General features: G+C 46.7%; 1 protein-coding gene across 4 annotated transcripts in view; it reads left to right on the top strand.

Moving 5' to 3' along the window:
- The window catches only part of PIGL (phosphatidylinositol glycan anchor biosynthesis class L), a 51766-nt gene extending 35017 nt beyond the window's left edge, over nt 1-16749 (top strand). Inside the window, exons 4-7 of one of the 4 annotated variants that reach the window (XM_065646834.1) lie at nt 4006-4073; nt 11929-11960; nt 15405-15538; nt 16650-16749. In XM_065646834.1, the coding sequence (XP_065502906.1) occupies nt 4006-4073; nt 11929-11960; nt 15405-15538; nt 16650-16748 (333 nt within the window). In that variant the 3' untranslated portion in view covers nt 16749. Of the gene's footprint in view, nt 1-4005; nt 4074-11928; nt 11961-14199; nt 14311-15404; nt 15539-16649 lie in introns of those variants that run through there. The other 3 variants (XM_065646837.1, XM_065646835.1, XM_065646838.1) reach the window with 3 other exon arrangements.

The raw sequence follows: 16749 nt of genomic DNA, 5'->3' as shown, positions 1-16749 counted from the left end.
TTCTTTTTAGTCTTTAGCTTCTCTGATTTAGTAACAAGAGACATCTCCGAACACACAGGAGACTCAAAGAGAGATTGAGTGTCACTGTCTTCTGCAAGCGTAATTCAGGCCTATGAAATGATGCTCAAAGGAAGGCCATTAGAAATGGAGTTGGTTGCTATGGCATTTTATAGGATGGCCCTTCTTAAAAATGAAAGAGACCTTTCAGTCCCCACCAGTCCGCTTGAGCAGATGTGTGCTCTGTTCAGGCACTGGATGATGCCAGAAAGCGTGAGGGAAACCCACAGTTTAAGCGTTTTTTTCTTCCATTGCACATGGTGTGCAGAGGAAGCCTGGACTCCAGACCTCTTAGGGGTTTTCTCTTCTGCTAGCAATTGAGTAATTTCCTCCGTGCTCTCCCCTCTCCGGAAGGTATTTCTGGACCTGTTTGTCTTGGCTGTTGCTGTGGCTTCCACTAGTGAAAGCTCCATTTCCTGAATACCAAGGTCACCCAGAAGAAAACCCAGCAACACCAACGGCAGCGGCTCCCATTTCAGAACAGGTGTGGGGAGGGAACGCCGTCTTGCCCTAAAGATTTCATTGAGCAATGATTTCCACATCGAGTATATTTCCTATCCCAGCCTTTTGCTCCCAGAACTGGCTAATCCTGTTTTTAACCTAGGCAATTTCAAGATGTTCAGGTTTTCTCATCCTGCCCTGATTGTTTGCTTGATTTCATCATCAGCCTCATTCAGGTTATGTGTTAACAGCAAACACAGCACCTAGCTGCACTGCGTGGAACAAGTAAATGCTCCCGTGTGAAAATACCTTTGTTATCAATGAAATGAACCCCTGAAGCCAGAGGCGTATATTTACATGTGATTGCTGCCTGCTTTAAGTCACGAGCACCACAGTGATGTTGTGGAATCAGTCCCTGTTTGGACAACAGACCTAGAAGCTCCGTACTGGGTAGGTGGGACATCACTGCTGTGTCAGAGCCAACCTGCGTGCTGGGAGGGATCTCTCAACGTGAGGAGCCAATATTTCAAAGGTGGGCTCCTTGCAGATATAGTGAATCCCACCGTGGCCAGGTCAGCGTGCAGATACCTTGGGAATTTTACTTACAAATTTGTGTATTTGAAGAGACACAACAATTAGGACATTTTCAGGTGCAAATGTCCTAATAGTAGATTAGACAACATCACTCGAGAATTAACTTCCTGCAGTCTCTTTAGCAAGTTCAGGTGTTACGTAAGCCCAGCAGAACTGAGAACAGCAGCTCCTATTTAAAAACAGATGTGGAGAAGAAAAACCTCTAAAGGTGTTTCTGAACAGAGAAATTCCATGTCAAGAATATTTCCTAACTCAGCCTTGTGCTCCCACAGTTGACCCAGGCCGCTTTTGTCAAAATAACGATTAGCTTATTTAGTCAGCTCACTCTAGTCTCTTGTGTTGGTTTTCTTGTTTGTTGTCTTGTACCATCCATAGAAGGGAAAACGTGTGTTTTAGCTTGCCTGGGGTTTTTAGCTTAGTTCCCTAAGGAAACAAGAATAATGCAGTTGTATTTATATATATGTATTCCAAAAGACTCTAGAGCCCCTTAGCTAATTTCAGCCACATCTGACAGCAGGGTAGTAGCCTTAGAATCATAGAATATTATGTTTGTACAGGTTACATGAAAATAAATGACCAGACAGAAGAGACAAACCCTCTGTCCCTGTGTAGTAAAAAGGTTTAGTGCAAGTCCAGCCCTTAGCAGACTCACACTATTATTCATCTGCATAGGAATTGATTCTGTCTGCAGTGAGTGGGGTACATTGTTATCGTAGGAAAGTGCCACTCTGGGTAGGAGTGACTTCAGACCGTGTTTTTTCTTATCTGTACAATACAGGGTGCTGTGCTAGTTCCCCGAGCTGTACAGAGAGCAATAATGTCTTTCCCAGATGAGCTACTCAAGAAGCTGATGTCCTTAGGGAGGGCTCAGCTCCGTGCCAGGCCATGCAGTCCCTGCAGAGCCCCTCAGGTGACACTGATGGACAGCAAAAGCAGCCAAAGCCAAAAACATCGTTTTTCTCCTTACAAAATAGGGGTTAACCAGAAAACGCTTCTTTGTACCTGAATGAAACCAAACTGGGTCCCACCGCTTCCAGCCAGCAATGGAGAACCCCGCTGCTTGGTGGCAGCGTTATTACAGCCACTGGGCGACATGGAAAATGTAGCTGTGGAGTTGTACTGGCTGGATGGGTTTGCAAGCAGGCTCGTCTGGAGTTTGTGGGTTTTGAAATATTTCTTATCGCTGTCTTTGTGCGTCCTCTCCCTCTTTACGCAACATCCCGTGTTTGAGAGGGCGGCTCCTGTTGGAGGGTGGAGCAGCAAGCTGCAGGACGGCCAGGGCGGCTTTTGGTCTTCCTTTGATCTGTAACCCAGTACTTCGGTCCCTGTGTATTACACAGATTTTGAGAAGGGAGATGTGGTGAGTAAGCAGGGCAGTAGCATTTCCTTCCCCGAAGAGAGAACAAGCTGGCAAGGAAGCAGGCATTGGTTGAAATGTAGGCAGGTTATGGTTTGTTCCCGGTCACAGAGAAGGGAGCTGTGGAGAGCTCTGCTGCCCAGAGCAAAATCTGAACTCCACACCATCCGGGCACTGTCACTCCCGGCAGCTGGAACGCCTGCCAGCTCACATACCCTGCCTGCTCCACGCTTTGCGCTGCCAGTTTGTCTTCTAGGTCGGCAGCAGGAGCCGGTAAGCACCTGCTTCACGGTACAGAGTGAGCCCGCAGGGTGGACACTTCACCCCGACACATTATTGGTAGGTCTGAGGCAGGGAGACAAGGGTGTTCTGTGCTTTGCAGGGTGACTTGTTGGTGCTGGGTTCCCACATTACTTTTGCATTATGAAGTTGCCATTTCTTTCTGCAGACAAGCAATTAACAATATGGTCTTCTCATTCAGCGAAAAGCCCGACTTTGTTGTGCAAAAAAGTGCAGTCAGCTGATTCTTTAAAAAGACTTATTCTCAGATCAGATTATTTTATCACTATGTTCTCCTGTGATGAAGCCTGGCCACAATCAGGGCTGTAGTACGTGATTGGCTTGCTCTCGTTAAAGCAACATGTCCTGATTCACAGCACAACAAACTATAGTTTCACCCTGTAATCCGCAAACATTCTAGTGTGTTCTCAAATCCTGGAGAAAGTGATTCATAGAGCTGGACGTCTTGAGTCAGGAGCAAGACTGCAAGAGATCACTCTGAACATAACCTTTTGGCCCCGTAATAAGTAACAAGTGCATCCTGCCAGTGGCAACACGCTATTTGTCATGTCTGTTGTTCAAGCTGTTAAGACTGTGTAGTCATCTAGTTCCAGAGTGTCTCGTTTGTTTAGTTGTGTTTCTGTAGCATGAGTTCACACACAAGGCTTCATTGTGCAACACTGTCGTGGTTTAACCCTGGCCGGCAACCGAGCACCACACAGCAGCTCTGCAGTGGGATGGGGCAATCAAAAACAACTCGTGGGTTGAGATAAAGACAGTTTAACAGGATAGCAAAGGAAAAGATATTAATAACAATAGAATATACAAACCAAGTGATGCACAATGCAGTTGCTTACCATCTGCTGACCAATGCCCAGCGATCCCCCCTGGGCAGCTTCCCCCAGGTTTATATACTGTCCATGACATCGTATGGTATGGAATATCCCTTCGGCCAGTTTGGGTCAGCTGTCCCGCCTTTGTCCTCTCCCAGCTTCTTGTGCACTCCCTGCCTTCTCGCTGGCAGGCCAGTATAAGAAGCTGAAAAGTCCTCGACTACTTTGCAACAACTAAAATATCAGTGTATTAGCAACATTATTCTTATTTAAATCCAAACCACAGCACTACACCAGCCACTACGTAGAAAATTAACTCTATCCCAGCCACAAAAACAACTCTTTAGATACAATGGGTTGGGACAGTGCTGTATTAGATGTCAAAGTTGGTAACTGCACAGTCTCCTTCTTCAAAATAATTATTGTTCTGTGCTTTTATTGCAGGTGATAACCTTTGATGCGGGAGGAGTGAGCGGTCATGCCAACCACATTTCTCTTTACACGGCTTTAAGGTACAGTGTTCTGCATGCTTCATGTGATGCCTCACTATAGTGTTACTGAGTGAGTGTGGTGTTTGTGTGTAAGCAGGAAACTAATAGCTGGAGCCAAAAGCAGTATTAACTTCACTGCATAACTGAGTGCCAGGCTGTGGGACACGATACTGTTTGGAGAAACTCTCACAGCTCTGTAAATGGCCTACAGCATCTTTTGTTATTCTTTCTACTGGTGCGTTGCCAGTCTCCCTTTCACTGGGCCCTCTTTGCTCTTGCTGTCCTTGATCTCACTAAAATATGCCACAGATCACTTCGCGCTTAATTTACCTCTCTGGTCCAAGGATGCTGCTCTTTCACTGGAGCTGTCTCTCTTTACCACTCTTCCTAAGCTGAATTCTTCCTTCACCACTTTATTCTTTACATCCTGAAAACTTCTGTCTCTGTGCTGTGATGTGGGAAGGTTGCTAGACAAAAATCCTTTGTATTAAAATCACCCAAATTTGCTGGCAAGACAGCTACTCTATTTTATTTTAACCCCCTGCTTATTCAGACCTCATTGTGTCCTAGAGAGGTTGCCCCCAAAGCTGCCTCTGCCTTTCCCAAGCATGAGAAGAACTCTTTGCAAGTATATCTTGTATTTTTAGCACCCATTTCTTTTCTGAATCATCTATGCAATTCAGATAAGTCTCTGGTTCTCCATGCTGACAACATCACAGCGATTTGCCTTTCTTGCCTGCCTGGTGAAAGCTGCAGTGCCACAGAACCCGTACTGTGACCTACTGAGGTCCTCCAGGAAGATGCTGAAAGTCTTTGATGCTGTCTGATGGCTGGAATTCAGTGTTAGAGGGGATCACGGCTTTTCCCAGCAACTTCTGAAATATCCTCACAGAAGGAAGGGGGGTGGAGGTAAAGCAAACATTGAGTTTGTTTGGGTTAAGTGGAGAGATATTTTCCGGCACGATGTTATTTGAGGAGTGAGTGAGGAGCAGAGGTTGATGACCGATGCTCACACCACTGGCACAGGGGGACCAGAGAGCTTCCAGCTGCCTGAACCTCAGTTTTTGCTCAGTCAGTTGTCATATGGTCTGCAAATAGGAATGGAGGGCAAATCATCAGGTGTCCTCCTACATCCTGAGAGATAGAGAGAAAACAAGCTAGCAACTGAATTATGTATGAGAAAGTTAAGAAAATCTCTCGATTTGGATCCCAGCTCTACTATTGTCTGACTTTGTGGCTGTGCAAAAATCACTTTCCCACCTTTGTGCTTCAGATTTCCTGTGTGTGCAGTGGGGATGTTAACCCTCTTCTCATCTCATAGTATGTTAATAGGAAGTATTCATTGTCTGCGAGGCCCTTGAACTCAGACCTTTGCATTAGTCCTCAGCCTACAGCAGAACATTGTCCTGGGCTGATGAGATACATGCTGATAGGGTCACCAGAGTATAAGCAGCTGTCATTAACTAAGGGCTGGTTTGTGTCTTGTCTCTCTTCCAGTCCTGAATCAGCAGAAATAGACATGGTGACCCAGTCATCTGCATGTGGCAGGAGCGATGCTGTGGCCACTGAAAAGTTAAGTTTATTTTTAGTGGCTTGCTTGCCCTCATTATTTTTCATTTTGTGTCGTGGAGGAAGTAGAGCGTGACTGTATCACTCCTGATTTTCAGTGCCCCGATGAGTTCTCACATACTGGATAGCACGGGCAGCGCTGGGAGCATATGCTGAGGCTTCTCCCGAGCCTCCCTTCCAGCCGGGCTCTGCAGAGCAGCGGCTGCTGCCCCTGGGGCCCCAGTGCTACATGGCAAGAAAAAGGCAAATGAACTCTCCCCTCCAGGTATCATGTGCAATGTATTTATTAACCATCTTTAAACAAGGTCTGCAGGGTTCTGCCTCCACTGTGGCTGTAAGTGGAAAGGGTGAAGCAGAGGGCTGGTGCTGTGATCCTCAGCTATTTTGGATGCTCCCCGTTTGGGAGATAGACTTGTACTCGCTAAATGAGAGATTACTGTGTGCCAGAGCAGGGGTAGAACAAGTTGTGTGACCCATCCCACAACTCCTTGCTTCAGGACATGCAAATTATTGAACAGCTTCAAGGAACAAAACAGTTCAGGAAATGGTTGTAGCTGAGCAGATGCTCAGTATTATCTTCTAAGGGCATAAATATTCTTTCTAATTTCTGGAACAGAGGTTATGCTCAAAGAAGCGGGAACTATTCAGAAGAAACGTGCTCTTTCCCTTGCAGCAACCTTCCTCCTGACAGCTTGCAAGGAGTCCAGTTGCTGCTATGTTTCTAGGCTTCAGATCTGGGAGGAATTGTGAAATGCCAAGGTTTGAGGGTGGATTTGTTCTTCTGCAAGGGAAAAATAAGAAAAAACAGGATGGGAGAGGAACACAAATTGCTATTTGATTTCAGTCTCCCCTGGGACTATTTCAGTTCTGGCTTCCAGATGGAAAAAAATACCCAACCCAAAACCAAGAAAATCCCACTATAGCAAAGAAGGCAGAATTGGAAGCAATCCTCTGTAGCTCTGCTTCTTTCCCTGTCACCTTCATTTGATCTTTCTCTCTTACCCCCCAAAACAGGGGGGCCAAGAGAGCCTGAATCCTGTACGTGTGTCCACAAGGAAGAGCAGTGTTTGAGTGACACCAAGGTCACTTTACTCCCCCCTCAGCACTTGGCCAGTCACTAGGCACTCCAGTAACGAGCATGGTAAATACTACGTGACAGGAATGTTTGAGAACCTCTCCTTCCTGCACTTTGAAATGACAGTGTTTGCACTGAGATCACATGTAATATATAGGTGGCTTAGTTTTGCGTGAGTCATTGTGCATTTTGATTTTAAACAAGCCCTCTTGCGCAGCAGGCTAGCAAATGGGGGGCTGTTGGGTTTGTTGTTTGCTCGCTTGCTCAGGGTGGAGAGGAATGGTCTTCGTGAGGCGGGGAAGGACTGTACCACTTCTTTTCTTCAGTGAGCTATCAAATCCATTTAATTCCAACTAGAACAGAAAAGAATAGTCCTTGTCTGCTTAGGGCAGAGCAAACTGGGTGGAAAATAGGAGCTGCTATATTTAACCACTGTGCATTATGTTGTTATAGCAACTGCATCCATAAAACTTATATCAATGATGCCATATAAAAAGCTACATCAAAGAATCATTAGCTGAGCCTATTCTCCTCAATTCAATTTGGAAAGACACCTCTCAGTCCTGCAGGATGTTTCTTAACATTCGCCAACTCAGTGGTAGGTTGTAAATGAGACTGTGCAGAGGCAATATTTGGGAGCTTAGTGCTTTATCACTCTTTGAGCTGATTGTGATGCAGCTTGAGTGCCACCGATGCCTTGTTGCACATACATGTCGCAGCCTGACTATTGAATGCCCCATTTATGAATGCCATGGGACATAGCACTGTGCGGAGGGGTCACACTGAGGCTCCCTGAAAGAGGAGGATTGATTAAATGCCAGTTTCAAATCAGTGTATCGAAACAATGAACAGTGCGTTGTCCAGCCAGACCCCACAGACTCAGTGGGTACAGTTCTCAAAAGCCACCAGCCACATGACATCCCCCCAAACCACAGTTCTGCTTGTACTGCATTTCCAAGGCCAGGTGTTTAAGGATGTGTTGAGCAGGAAGGAAGCTGTTTCTTGGGTGATGAGTGAATGATATCCCATCTACCAGTTTTATTTCATGCCCTCTTACAGGGCTAGAATGGGACTCTGATCTCTCACTCTTTTTAAGCAGCTGTAGCCCATGCATTTCAGATAAGTGGCATCTCATTTATGTTTTTAAAGCAGGGTGTTGTTTTATATTTCCCTTGTCTTTTCCCAGGAAATCCTTTTTTCAAAACTGGTTATTATTTGCTCTGTCTTAGAAAAGGATTTCCTGTGTCACTGACGTGTTTGTTTGAGATTGTTTAGTTCTAGGTTCCCTACAAAATAGAGTATTGAAGAAACAGCAGGTTCCATACCTCACATTTCAGCCTGTCCTTTCACAGTCCAGCTCACTTCTAGTGTTTTCTTTCACTGCTCTCAAATGTCCCATGGGGAACTGATGAGTGGTTGCTGTGATTGCACCCAGACTTTCCCCATAAGGTCAAGACAGAATTGTCCTCCTCTCTTTGCCCTTTGGGACTCTGTCCCTTCCCCTCAGAGGACTCTGCCCCATGCCTGGCACGTATCCCGTATCCCGTAGCTGCGTATGTTGTCCTAGATTTTATCTCATTCCTTCACCCCTCCTCCCTCCTTCCTTAATTTGACTAAGTTCATTCATCCCGGTGCCCTCCCATGATACTGTTGAGAGCTGTTAGGATAAAGTTGAGCACAGGGCACCAGCATTGCAGGGATTCCCCCCCAAGAAGGTTTTTTTTTTCCAAAGAAACAGCCTCAAGGAATGTCCTTCCCAGTGTCACTAGGCTGCTAGCAGAGAGAGTGGAGCAGTGACACTGCACATTCTCCCAGACAGTGCAGGGACCAAATCACAGAGCCACAGAGCAGCTCTGCCAACTGGAAGATCTCTGAATCGCCACCTTTTTTCTGACTGGCAGAACCTTCTTTTGCCACTGCAATACCTGTGAGTACAGAGTGCATGAAGAGTGTTTTACAGACTACATGTTGCTACGTGGTGTAGTTCAGGGTGTATGGAAATGGAGCCAGAAAGTCTGGTTAGGGAGGGAGGAGGCATTCCAGATAGCAAACATTCAACATCTGGCAAGTATATCCTTCTAATGTCTGTGTGATTCCTAGGAGACTGGCTGTTCTTCCTCCTTTACATCTGTTTCATCAGATTAATTTGGCAGATTAGAGGTTAGGATCCCAAATGGAGCCCCAGTGCATCTTTAAGATGTCCATTCTTTGCCATGCTCTTCAAAATTGTATTTCCCCAGTGCTCTACAGCAGTCAGCACAGTCAGTTCAGTGAGGGTTTTGCCTTTGGCGCAGGAGACTATTTGGAGAGTTAAGTCACTCATTTCAAACAACAATTTCTCATGAAACAGAACATCCCTGAACTTTAATCCACTCTCCAAGGCGTCAGTCCTGCTTCCACTCCAGGGGACTTCTGTGTACCCCAAGACTAAGGTTTCAGCTCTGTCTTGACTCATTCTTTCTTGCCGTCAGTGGCCAGTGACTCTTCGGAGCCAGCCTGCTCACTTTGCTGACATCTTCCCTTGAGGATGACTGAATAAAGACAGGGAATTTGGGAGCTAGCTCAGTCCTGCAGTTGGCAGGATGAGGGTTGTTGCGTTTTTTCTGCTGAGCAGAGGTAGCTGCGAGCTACCACAGCAAGAGCTTTCCAAGCACCTGGTCCTTGCCGTGCGGAGATGCTGGGTACCTTCGGATGGCTCACAGCCTTTGGAAGTTCTTCATTGCAGAGGGTCTCATTTTCCTTCAGATGTGGATCCGAACCTACCACAGGCATAATAAAGAGGGGGCAGCGAGAGGTGCCCTGTAATCAGCTGGTCTCTGGTGCTCCGTGGGTGGGAACAAGCCACCTTAGGTCACTTGATGTTTAAAAATAATTTATTAAAAAAAAAAAAATCTCTGGAAAAAAACACATGGAAAAAGCTCCCGAAAAAGAGCCTGTTTGTGTTTGACTTTTGGAGATTTTATGCCAAACTCTTTCATTTCACCCAAACCACAGCAAGTCCAATCTATAAAACAACATTCCCAAAATGGCAACAACAGAGAGCTGCAACCTCTCCCCTACTTGGACGTGTCCCACAGAGGCAGCTCCACCAGGGTGGGGATGGGAGGGAGAAGATTGATTTGGGAGAGGATTGGCTGGTTTTATGAACGTGTGCAGGAGGTAGAGTTCTGTGTTTCTCTGCAACCACAGTTCATTGCCATCTCTTGCCCGAGAAATACCAACAAGCAAGGCTGCAATTCCTCTGCAGCTGGGTGGAGCCCGTTCCCATCGCTCTGCTCTTCCTGAGTACTGGAGAGGATCAGTTTCTTCGTGCCTGTTGTTTCAGATCAGTGTTTTAAGTCTGCCTGGCAGCAGCCTTGAGGACCTTTCAGTAACCAAAATACAGTTTGTGTCTCCCTGAACCTTTATACAAGCACAAACTCCTTCATTTGCTACCGAATCAAATTTTCCTTCCATGCTGAAGGTGCTCTCTGCTCCCGCTGAAATGTTTCCGTATGAACTGGATCTCTCCTTGCTTCTGTTTCTAGTGCCCAGAAATGGTTATTGTTAGTTCACTCTTGGACAACTCTTCACATCCTTTAATTTGCTGTCAGTTAGTGCTTTAAAGGTCCCTCTACGGCAGAGCAGCACACCCACAACAGACACTAAGACTTTGGGTAGTTAGCCAAATTTCACAACCACTCTTTATCTCTCCAAGCTTATTTTAAAAAGTTCCCACCCTGCTAGCTTTACCAAGTGCTGAATCACTTCTTTGGGTGGCCAGATTCTAGTTGTGGGGGAAGCAACCTCTGGCAGAAGAGCAGAGCTGACATTAATGGAGATATTTAAACCTTCCTCCCCGCTACCGCCCCCCCCAAATTGCTGGTAATGTTTAGAAGGCAACATTTAACAAGCTTTGTCAGAACAGTAAGACTTGAGTGGTGGGGTAGAAGGTGGCCAAGTTAGTATTACAAGGCCATTATTTAGCAGAAAATGGTATTGCTTGCAGATCTTTGGCTCTGGAGAAGAGGAGACCATTGGCAGGAGAATCTATTTCAGGCACATATCTTCTGATTGCTGTTTGAGTTCTGCCATGACCTGTATTTCTGGCTTGACTTTTGCTTTGAATTACTTTGGGTATTCATTACTCCGTGCTTCCTATTTTGTCTACGCCTGTGTAGCTAATCCTTTTCCTTGAACTTAACCAACAGCCAGAGATAATCCTAGTTTGAAAGTGACTGGAGAAATATAACAGTTTACATATAATGTATGTTTTATCCTGGTTGATTTACACATGAACCATCACATTGTCCTTTGTTAAATACACCACTATAAGATGATAACAATCTCTTTAAATATTACACAGGGTTAAATAACTTTTTTTTATTTCCCTTCTCCTTTTGGCAAATGTTCCATTGTTTGGATTTTTTTTTCTCATGGAAGAGCAAGGCTGGGTGTGGGACAGCTCTGAGTGCCATCTGCTGGAGACCCGCTTCTTCCCATCCCTGCCATGGGCCAGATGTGGGGGCGATGCAAATGGCCATGTGAGCATGAGCGCTCTGAAGCCATGAACCACAGGCTAGGGCAGGAAAAACAAGAGACTTAAGAAGGAATTGAAGCTAATACCCTCTGCTGCTTTCACCATATCGGGATCATTTGCTTACACTTCTTAATGGAAGTACCATCACTGTTCACATCTCCTGCACTGGTCCCCTCACTCTGTTTCCACAGATGCATTTTTGCTACAGAGACTTCCCAGGACAAACTCATGAAGGGATCAAAGTCTTAATGAGCAAGAATTCAGAGCAGCTTCTCAGATGTCCCAGTGCCAACATGGCTTAGAAAGAAAGAAGCTGGTCCCCAAACAGGAGCTGCAGCTGAGGCCACGTCCCTGCTCAGCAGCCATAAGATTTTAAAGAGCCAGTGCTCTCAGAGGTGCCTTTGGCAGCCTCCTGCAGTTTCCCTTTGTGCAACATAAGAATCTTGAGAGAGCTGGATTTACGGAGCTGATTGGCTCTGTGTCCCAGGAGCCGGGATGAGGAGAGTCATGGCAGGATCCTGTGGGGAGTGAGGGTCACCCGCCTGACATATGCACCTGGTGTCCACTCCAGAACCTGGCTATAAGATTAGCCATTGCAAATGTGTGTGTGTATTAAGAGAAAAGGGTTGATTTAGCATACAGAGTTTATACCTGTAAAATAAGGATTTGAGTAACTTCACTGAGTGTTTACCCTTGTATCTGTTCATTCACAGGTCCCTGCATTCGGAAGGGAAGTTACCTGAAGGTATGTCACCTCACATGGCCATGACCCTGCAGGCATTAGGCAATCGTTTACATCCATGTTCTGTCCAAAGTTTACTCTGCCTAACTCACCTCTATTTGCAATGCAAATGAAACCTGGAGCTGAACTTTTCTTGGCCCTTTTACCTCCCTGCAGTTTCATTACAGCTCTGGCTCCTCTACCGTCACTTTTCTGTCCTTCAGGATTGTCCTATCGGGATGGCGTGACTCAGTGTCTGGCCTATGCCTCTTGCTGTCTTCCTTGAATATGAATGTTACTTCCAGGTCCCTCAGCTCAGTCCCAGAGTTTCTGGTCATTTTACTTATAAGCCTTTTTTTTTTTTTTTTTCTGCTGTGACAAGGGTCTCAGAAACCATTACCAGCTCAGCCAAAAATAGTTGCATGTACCAAGCTAAGCTTCCATCAAAATGTGGTCAGTATGGGAAAGGTATTTGAAATCTGCACTGCCACAACAGATTGTTAGAGTGTCTTCCTTAACCTGTCAATGAGCAAGTATCTCTGAGAAACTCTCTGTACAAGTAGGGAAAAGAAAGAAGGAAAGAAGCAGGCTGTTCCTGACCCCCTTTTCTAGCTGCTGCAGCCCTTATCTCTAGCAAACAGTGCTTTACTCGGGGACAAATCTGTGGAACTGGTTTAAGCACAAAGCTGTGAGCTGTTTGGACAGAGCACAGGAAGGCGGCTCAACCAGGCCCACTCAGTCAACCTCCTGCTCCCTCAGCAGTCATCCAGACTGTTTCTTCAATGCTTATTCCCAAATCATTGTAGAATTTGGATGTGTCACAGCAAATCAGTTTTAATTCCCTGCTAGCAGCAACTTGCAGAGCAAGATCTGGTGGACAGAGCGTAAGCCAAGATGACAGAGTGCCCTTTAACTGAGTTCTGGCTCTAGTCTCTTCAGTCCCCCCATCTATGAAATTGGAGTATTAATGCCAATGTCTTTCCTAAGACCTTTTCTTTGTTCAGCTTAGGGATGCAGTGAAGAGCTCTGTGTGTGCTGTGTGCAGTAAAGAATAAGGAACTGTGGTGGTAGATGTCACTGCTGGATGTTGGGCCTCATCTAGACTGAATCACCTGCATGTGCTGTTTGTGCAGGTTTGTTAGGTATATACCACGGTCCTGAATTCGAGCTGTGCCTTTTAGTTGGTTCAGGTTTGCAACAACATTTCCATTTCTCTAGCAGCATCAAGAGGCTCCTGAAGCTATATGAAAGCCTTGTTGCTCTGATTACATCACATCTGACGTGACCTACAAACACCAAAGGACTGGGGAGCTCCCATGGTGCTGCTTACGCTAAGCCTTTCCAAATATAGTTCCAGTCTCATTGAAATTCCCAGTATTTATAATTTGATCTGGCAGGCGTGCAGGACTGTGCATCAGAGGGGCTTAACAAAACAAGAGTGATGCTGGGATTGAGGCTGTCTGCACAGAGCTGAAAGGCATGTTCAGGCCATGGAAATGTGCTGCTCTCTCTGGTAAGAGGGAACTATTCGTGGGTGAACCTGTGTAAGCCCAAGTGACCAGGGAATCCACAGAAAATATCTGCAAATGCAAAAGCCAGCTAAGCCTTGCATTGCCTCAGTGGTATGCAAATGAACACCCTAAACATCCCGCTTTGCTTTCTAATGCCTTTAGCCAGCATAAACACAACAGGCGTTTTATAATCTGTAATCAAGTTCTCCAGCCCAGGCACAAGCACACAGGCTTGTAAGAGGCTGAGACAGCTGCTCGATGTGCATCCACAGCTCCTGCTGGCCCCATCCAGCGACAACCAGCGCTCTTCTGACAGAGCGGTGTGCTGCCGTCTGTCAGGAGCTGTGCAAGCCCTTACACACACAGATCTGCTGGTAACCTTCTCATTCTAGGCATGCTTGCTGCAGAAGTGGTTTGGAAGTAGAAAGCCAAGCCGAACAGGCTGCAGGCTTCACGTGCTTCTGTTCTAGGCCTAATCCACGAGCTATATTGATCTTGCCCTTTCTGCCACCCTAGAGAGGTTGTATTACACTGTTAATCCCGTCCTGCCCAGGTCACAGTCACCACAGGCTCGGAAAAGCTTCACCTGCTGGTGTCACAGGAGTGGACTCATGAATGGCAGCACTTCTCTTACCCTGCTTGGCAGGGAGCAGCCTGTTCTCTGAACCCTTTTCCATCTCTCCCGGGACTGTACATTCCTTCCTTGCTTCATTTCATCTCATGTTCCCGTGCAAAGCAGCCTTTGCTCTCAGCAGGTGGAGATCCTTCTCATATCACGAGCACGGAAGACTCGTACAGCGCCTTTTGTCCAGTGAGGCTTGAATGCCGTTGCTTCGCCTGATCTGACCGACGGGTCTCAGGAGGTCAGAGCGATCAATACTGAAAGCACTTGCAGTTGTTTTGAGCCCTTATTGCCGAGCTTTGGGGAACAAAAGGGCATAATTGCTGCATGAATTAATATTTCTTAGGGAAAAACTTATGAAGAAAGGGAGAGTGTATTTTGTTAACAGAGCAGCCCAAGCCTCAGATGTTGGTGCTGGGTAACCCTGCACCAGGCCGCTCTTTTCATCATTACGAGTAGGAATTCATGTGGTGTCCAGGAATAATGAGACCCATTGCCCCATGTTTGCTCTAGCCCTGTCCTCCCCAGTAAGCACTGAAAAGCAAACAGGTGGCCAGCGGGAATGCTGACTGCAAGAGCAAGGGGATCCATATCTGTTCCTTTCCTTGCCTGTGCCATCGTGCAGCACCATGAAATTCTTTTCTTTGGAACTAGCCCCCTGCTGAGCAGCCCAGAGGATCCCTGCAGAGAAGGTGGGGAAGGGTGGGTCCCCTACTCACGGCACATCACGAGTTTGCTTTCAAGTTTGCTACTTGGAAACAAGAAATGTCTATAGTGGGAATAAAAGAACTGTCAGGGCACTTGCATGTGCAGCTGCAGCACTTGTCACTGCGGAGCATCGTTTGCAGTAACAAGCTGAAACCTTATGGCAGCTAAACAGCAACTGCTCTGTCTGTCACTTGTCAAGGTGGACATGAGCGAGACGGGGGCTCGGGCTGGCAGTTGGGAGGGACACAGGCCACACTGGTCACACAGCTGCCTGCATTCCCCCACAGCCGAGGGACTCGCCGCAGGGAGTGTAGCGGTGCCATTGGCCCTTCCAGCTGGCATCGCACAGCTGCTGCTCGGCAGGGACGGGCACTGTGACCTCGCAAGGGTTGGGTGGCTGAGCAGGGTGAGACAGGAGCAGGGACATGGTACAGCAGTGACACAGCTAAGACAGGGGGGTGCCAAAAGTCACCCTGACCTGGCAGCCTGGGCCAGGGGCTGTGGCTCTGGTGGACATCGCCATCTCCCGGCAGCTCCAGGCCTGCAGTGAATGTCCGTGAGCTTCAGGAGGGCTTTTCTTACAAGGAGACTGTTGGTTTGAAATATTTATCCTCTTTCTCTGTCTAGGGTGCCATGTGCTTGTGCTTGAATCGGTAAATCTCTTCCGTAAGTACATCTCCGTCCTGGATGTGCCCCTGTCCTGCCTCCTGCCCAGAGACGTGCTCTTCATCCTCACAGAGGAGGAGACTGAACAAGCCAGGGTGAGATGTGTGGTACCTGCTTAACCTGATTGAGTAGCTCATCATCATTGTGAAGACTTTAGTCAGAAGTGTTATATTCACAGAGAACTTCATATATAATTATATACATGGATTATAAATGTCACTAATGAACTATCTTCAGTGATTTGTAAAACGTGAATGGATGAGACAGGTTGTTTCATGTCCTGTGTGGATACCACGACAGGGCTGAGCAGATTTGCAGCTCAGAGATCTTCAGTAGTCACAGTGCACTGAGTTTTACGCTCTGTCCAGGATGTAGGATGTATTTCAAAAGAGACTGGATCCAACATAATATTCTGGACATGGGAGTGATCTGTCAAAGAACAGCACAACTGCATGCCAGGAACAGCATCCCTGGATCATAACTCTAACTAAAGATGGAGACAGCTTCTGAACTTGTGGTCCAAAGCTCTTTACAAGTTCCCTTCTCTACTGTGTATTTTTTTGAGCAATTTTGCTGCATGAGATCTCACACATTTAGTCTACAGTTCCCTATATCAGAATCTGATTAGCTCCCCTTCCATGCCATGAAAATACTTGCGCAGCAAACAGTCCTGTTAATCAACAAATTACTGAACTTTCCTGCTTTTGAGGCTGCTAAAAGATGGAAACATCTCTGATAAAGGTGTCGTTATTCCCTTGTGGTTTTTGCTTCTGAAATCTGACCTTTCTAAGCTGGCACACTATAAATAGATGAAGTCGCAGCTGGCAACATATGATCGGAAGCAGCGTGCAGAGCGTTCCCAGATGCACACCTCTCAGGTTTCTGTGTCCCCAGCATGTGAACACCCAGGCGTGAGATCACATAGGGAGGAGGAGTTACATGTGACAAAGAAACTGTCACAGCACCGATGGGCAGCTGGTAATGTCCTTTCTAGCAGGACCCCTCTGTGCAAGGGGCAGCACAACACCAGTGACATAGCGGCACCATAGAGCAGGCAGCCTTCTCCCTGCCGCTGCTGCTTCCCAGCTCAGGGAAAGCAGGCTGGCCTAAACATTGGCAGTGAACCTCAAAGGAGGCCTAGGAAACTGCCCTCACATTACGTCTGGAAGGTTCTTGTAATGCTTTCTCAACTATTTCTCTTTCTAGAGAGCCATGCGGTGTCATCGCAGCCAGCTCCTCTGGTTTCGCCACGTCTATATGCTTTTCTCACGTTATATGGTGATCAATTCACTCCGCCTTCTGTAAA

This window comes from Caloenas nicobarica, chromosome 17 (genome assembly GCF_036013445.1).
Source record: "Caloenas nicobarica isolate bCalNic1 chromosome 17, bCalNic1.hap1, whole genome shotgun sequence".
Lineage (NCBI taxonomy): Eukaryota > Metazoa > Chordata > Aves > Columbiformes > Columbidae > Caloenas > Caloenas nicobarica.
This window is presented reverse-complemented; position numbering and strand designations above follow the sequence as displayed.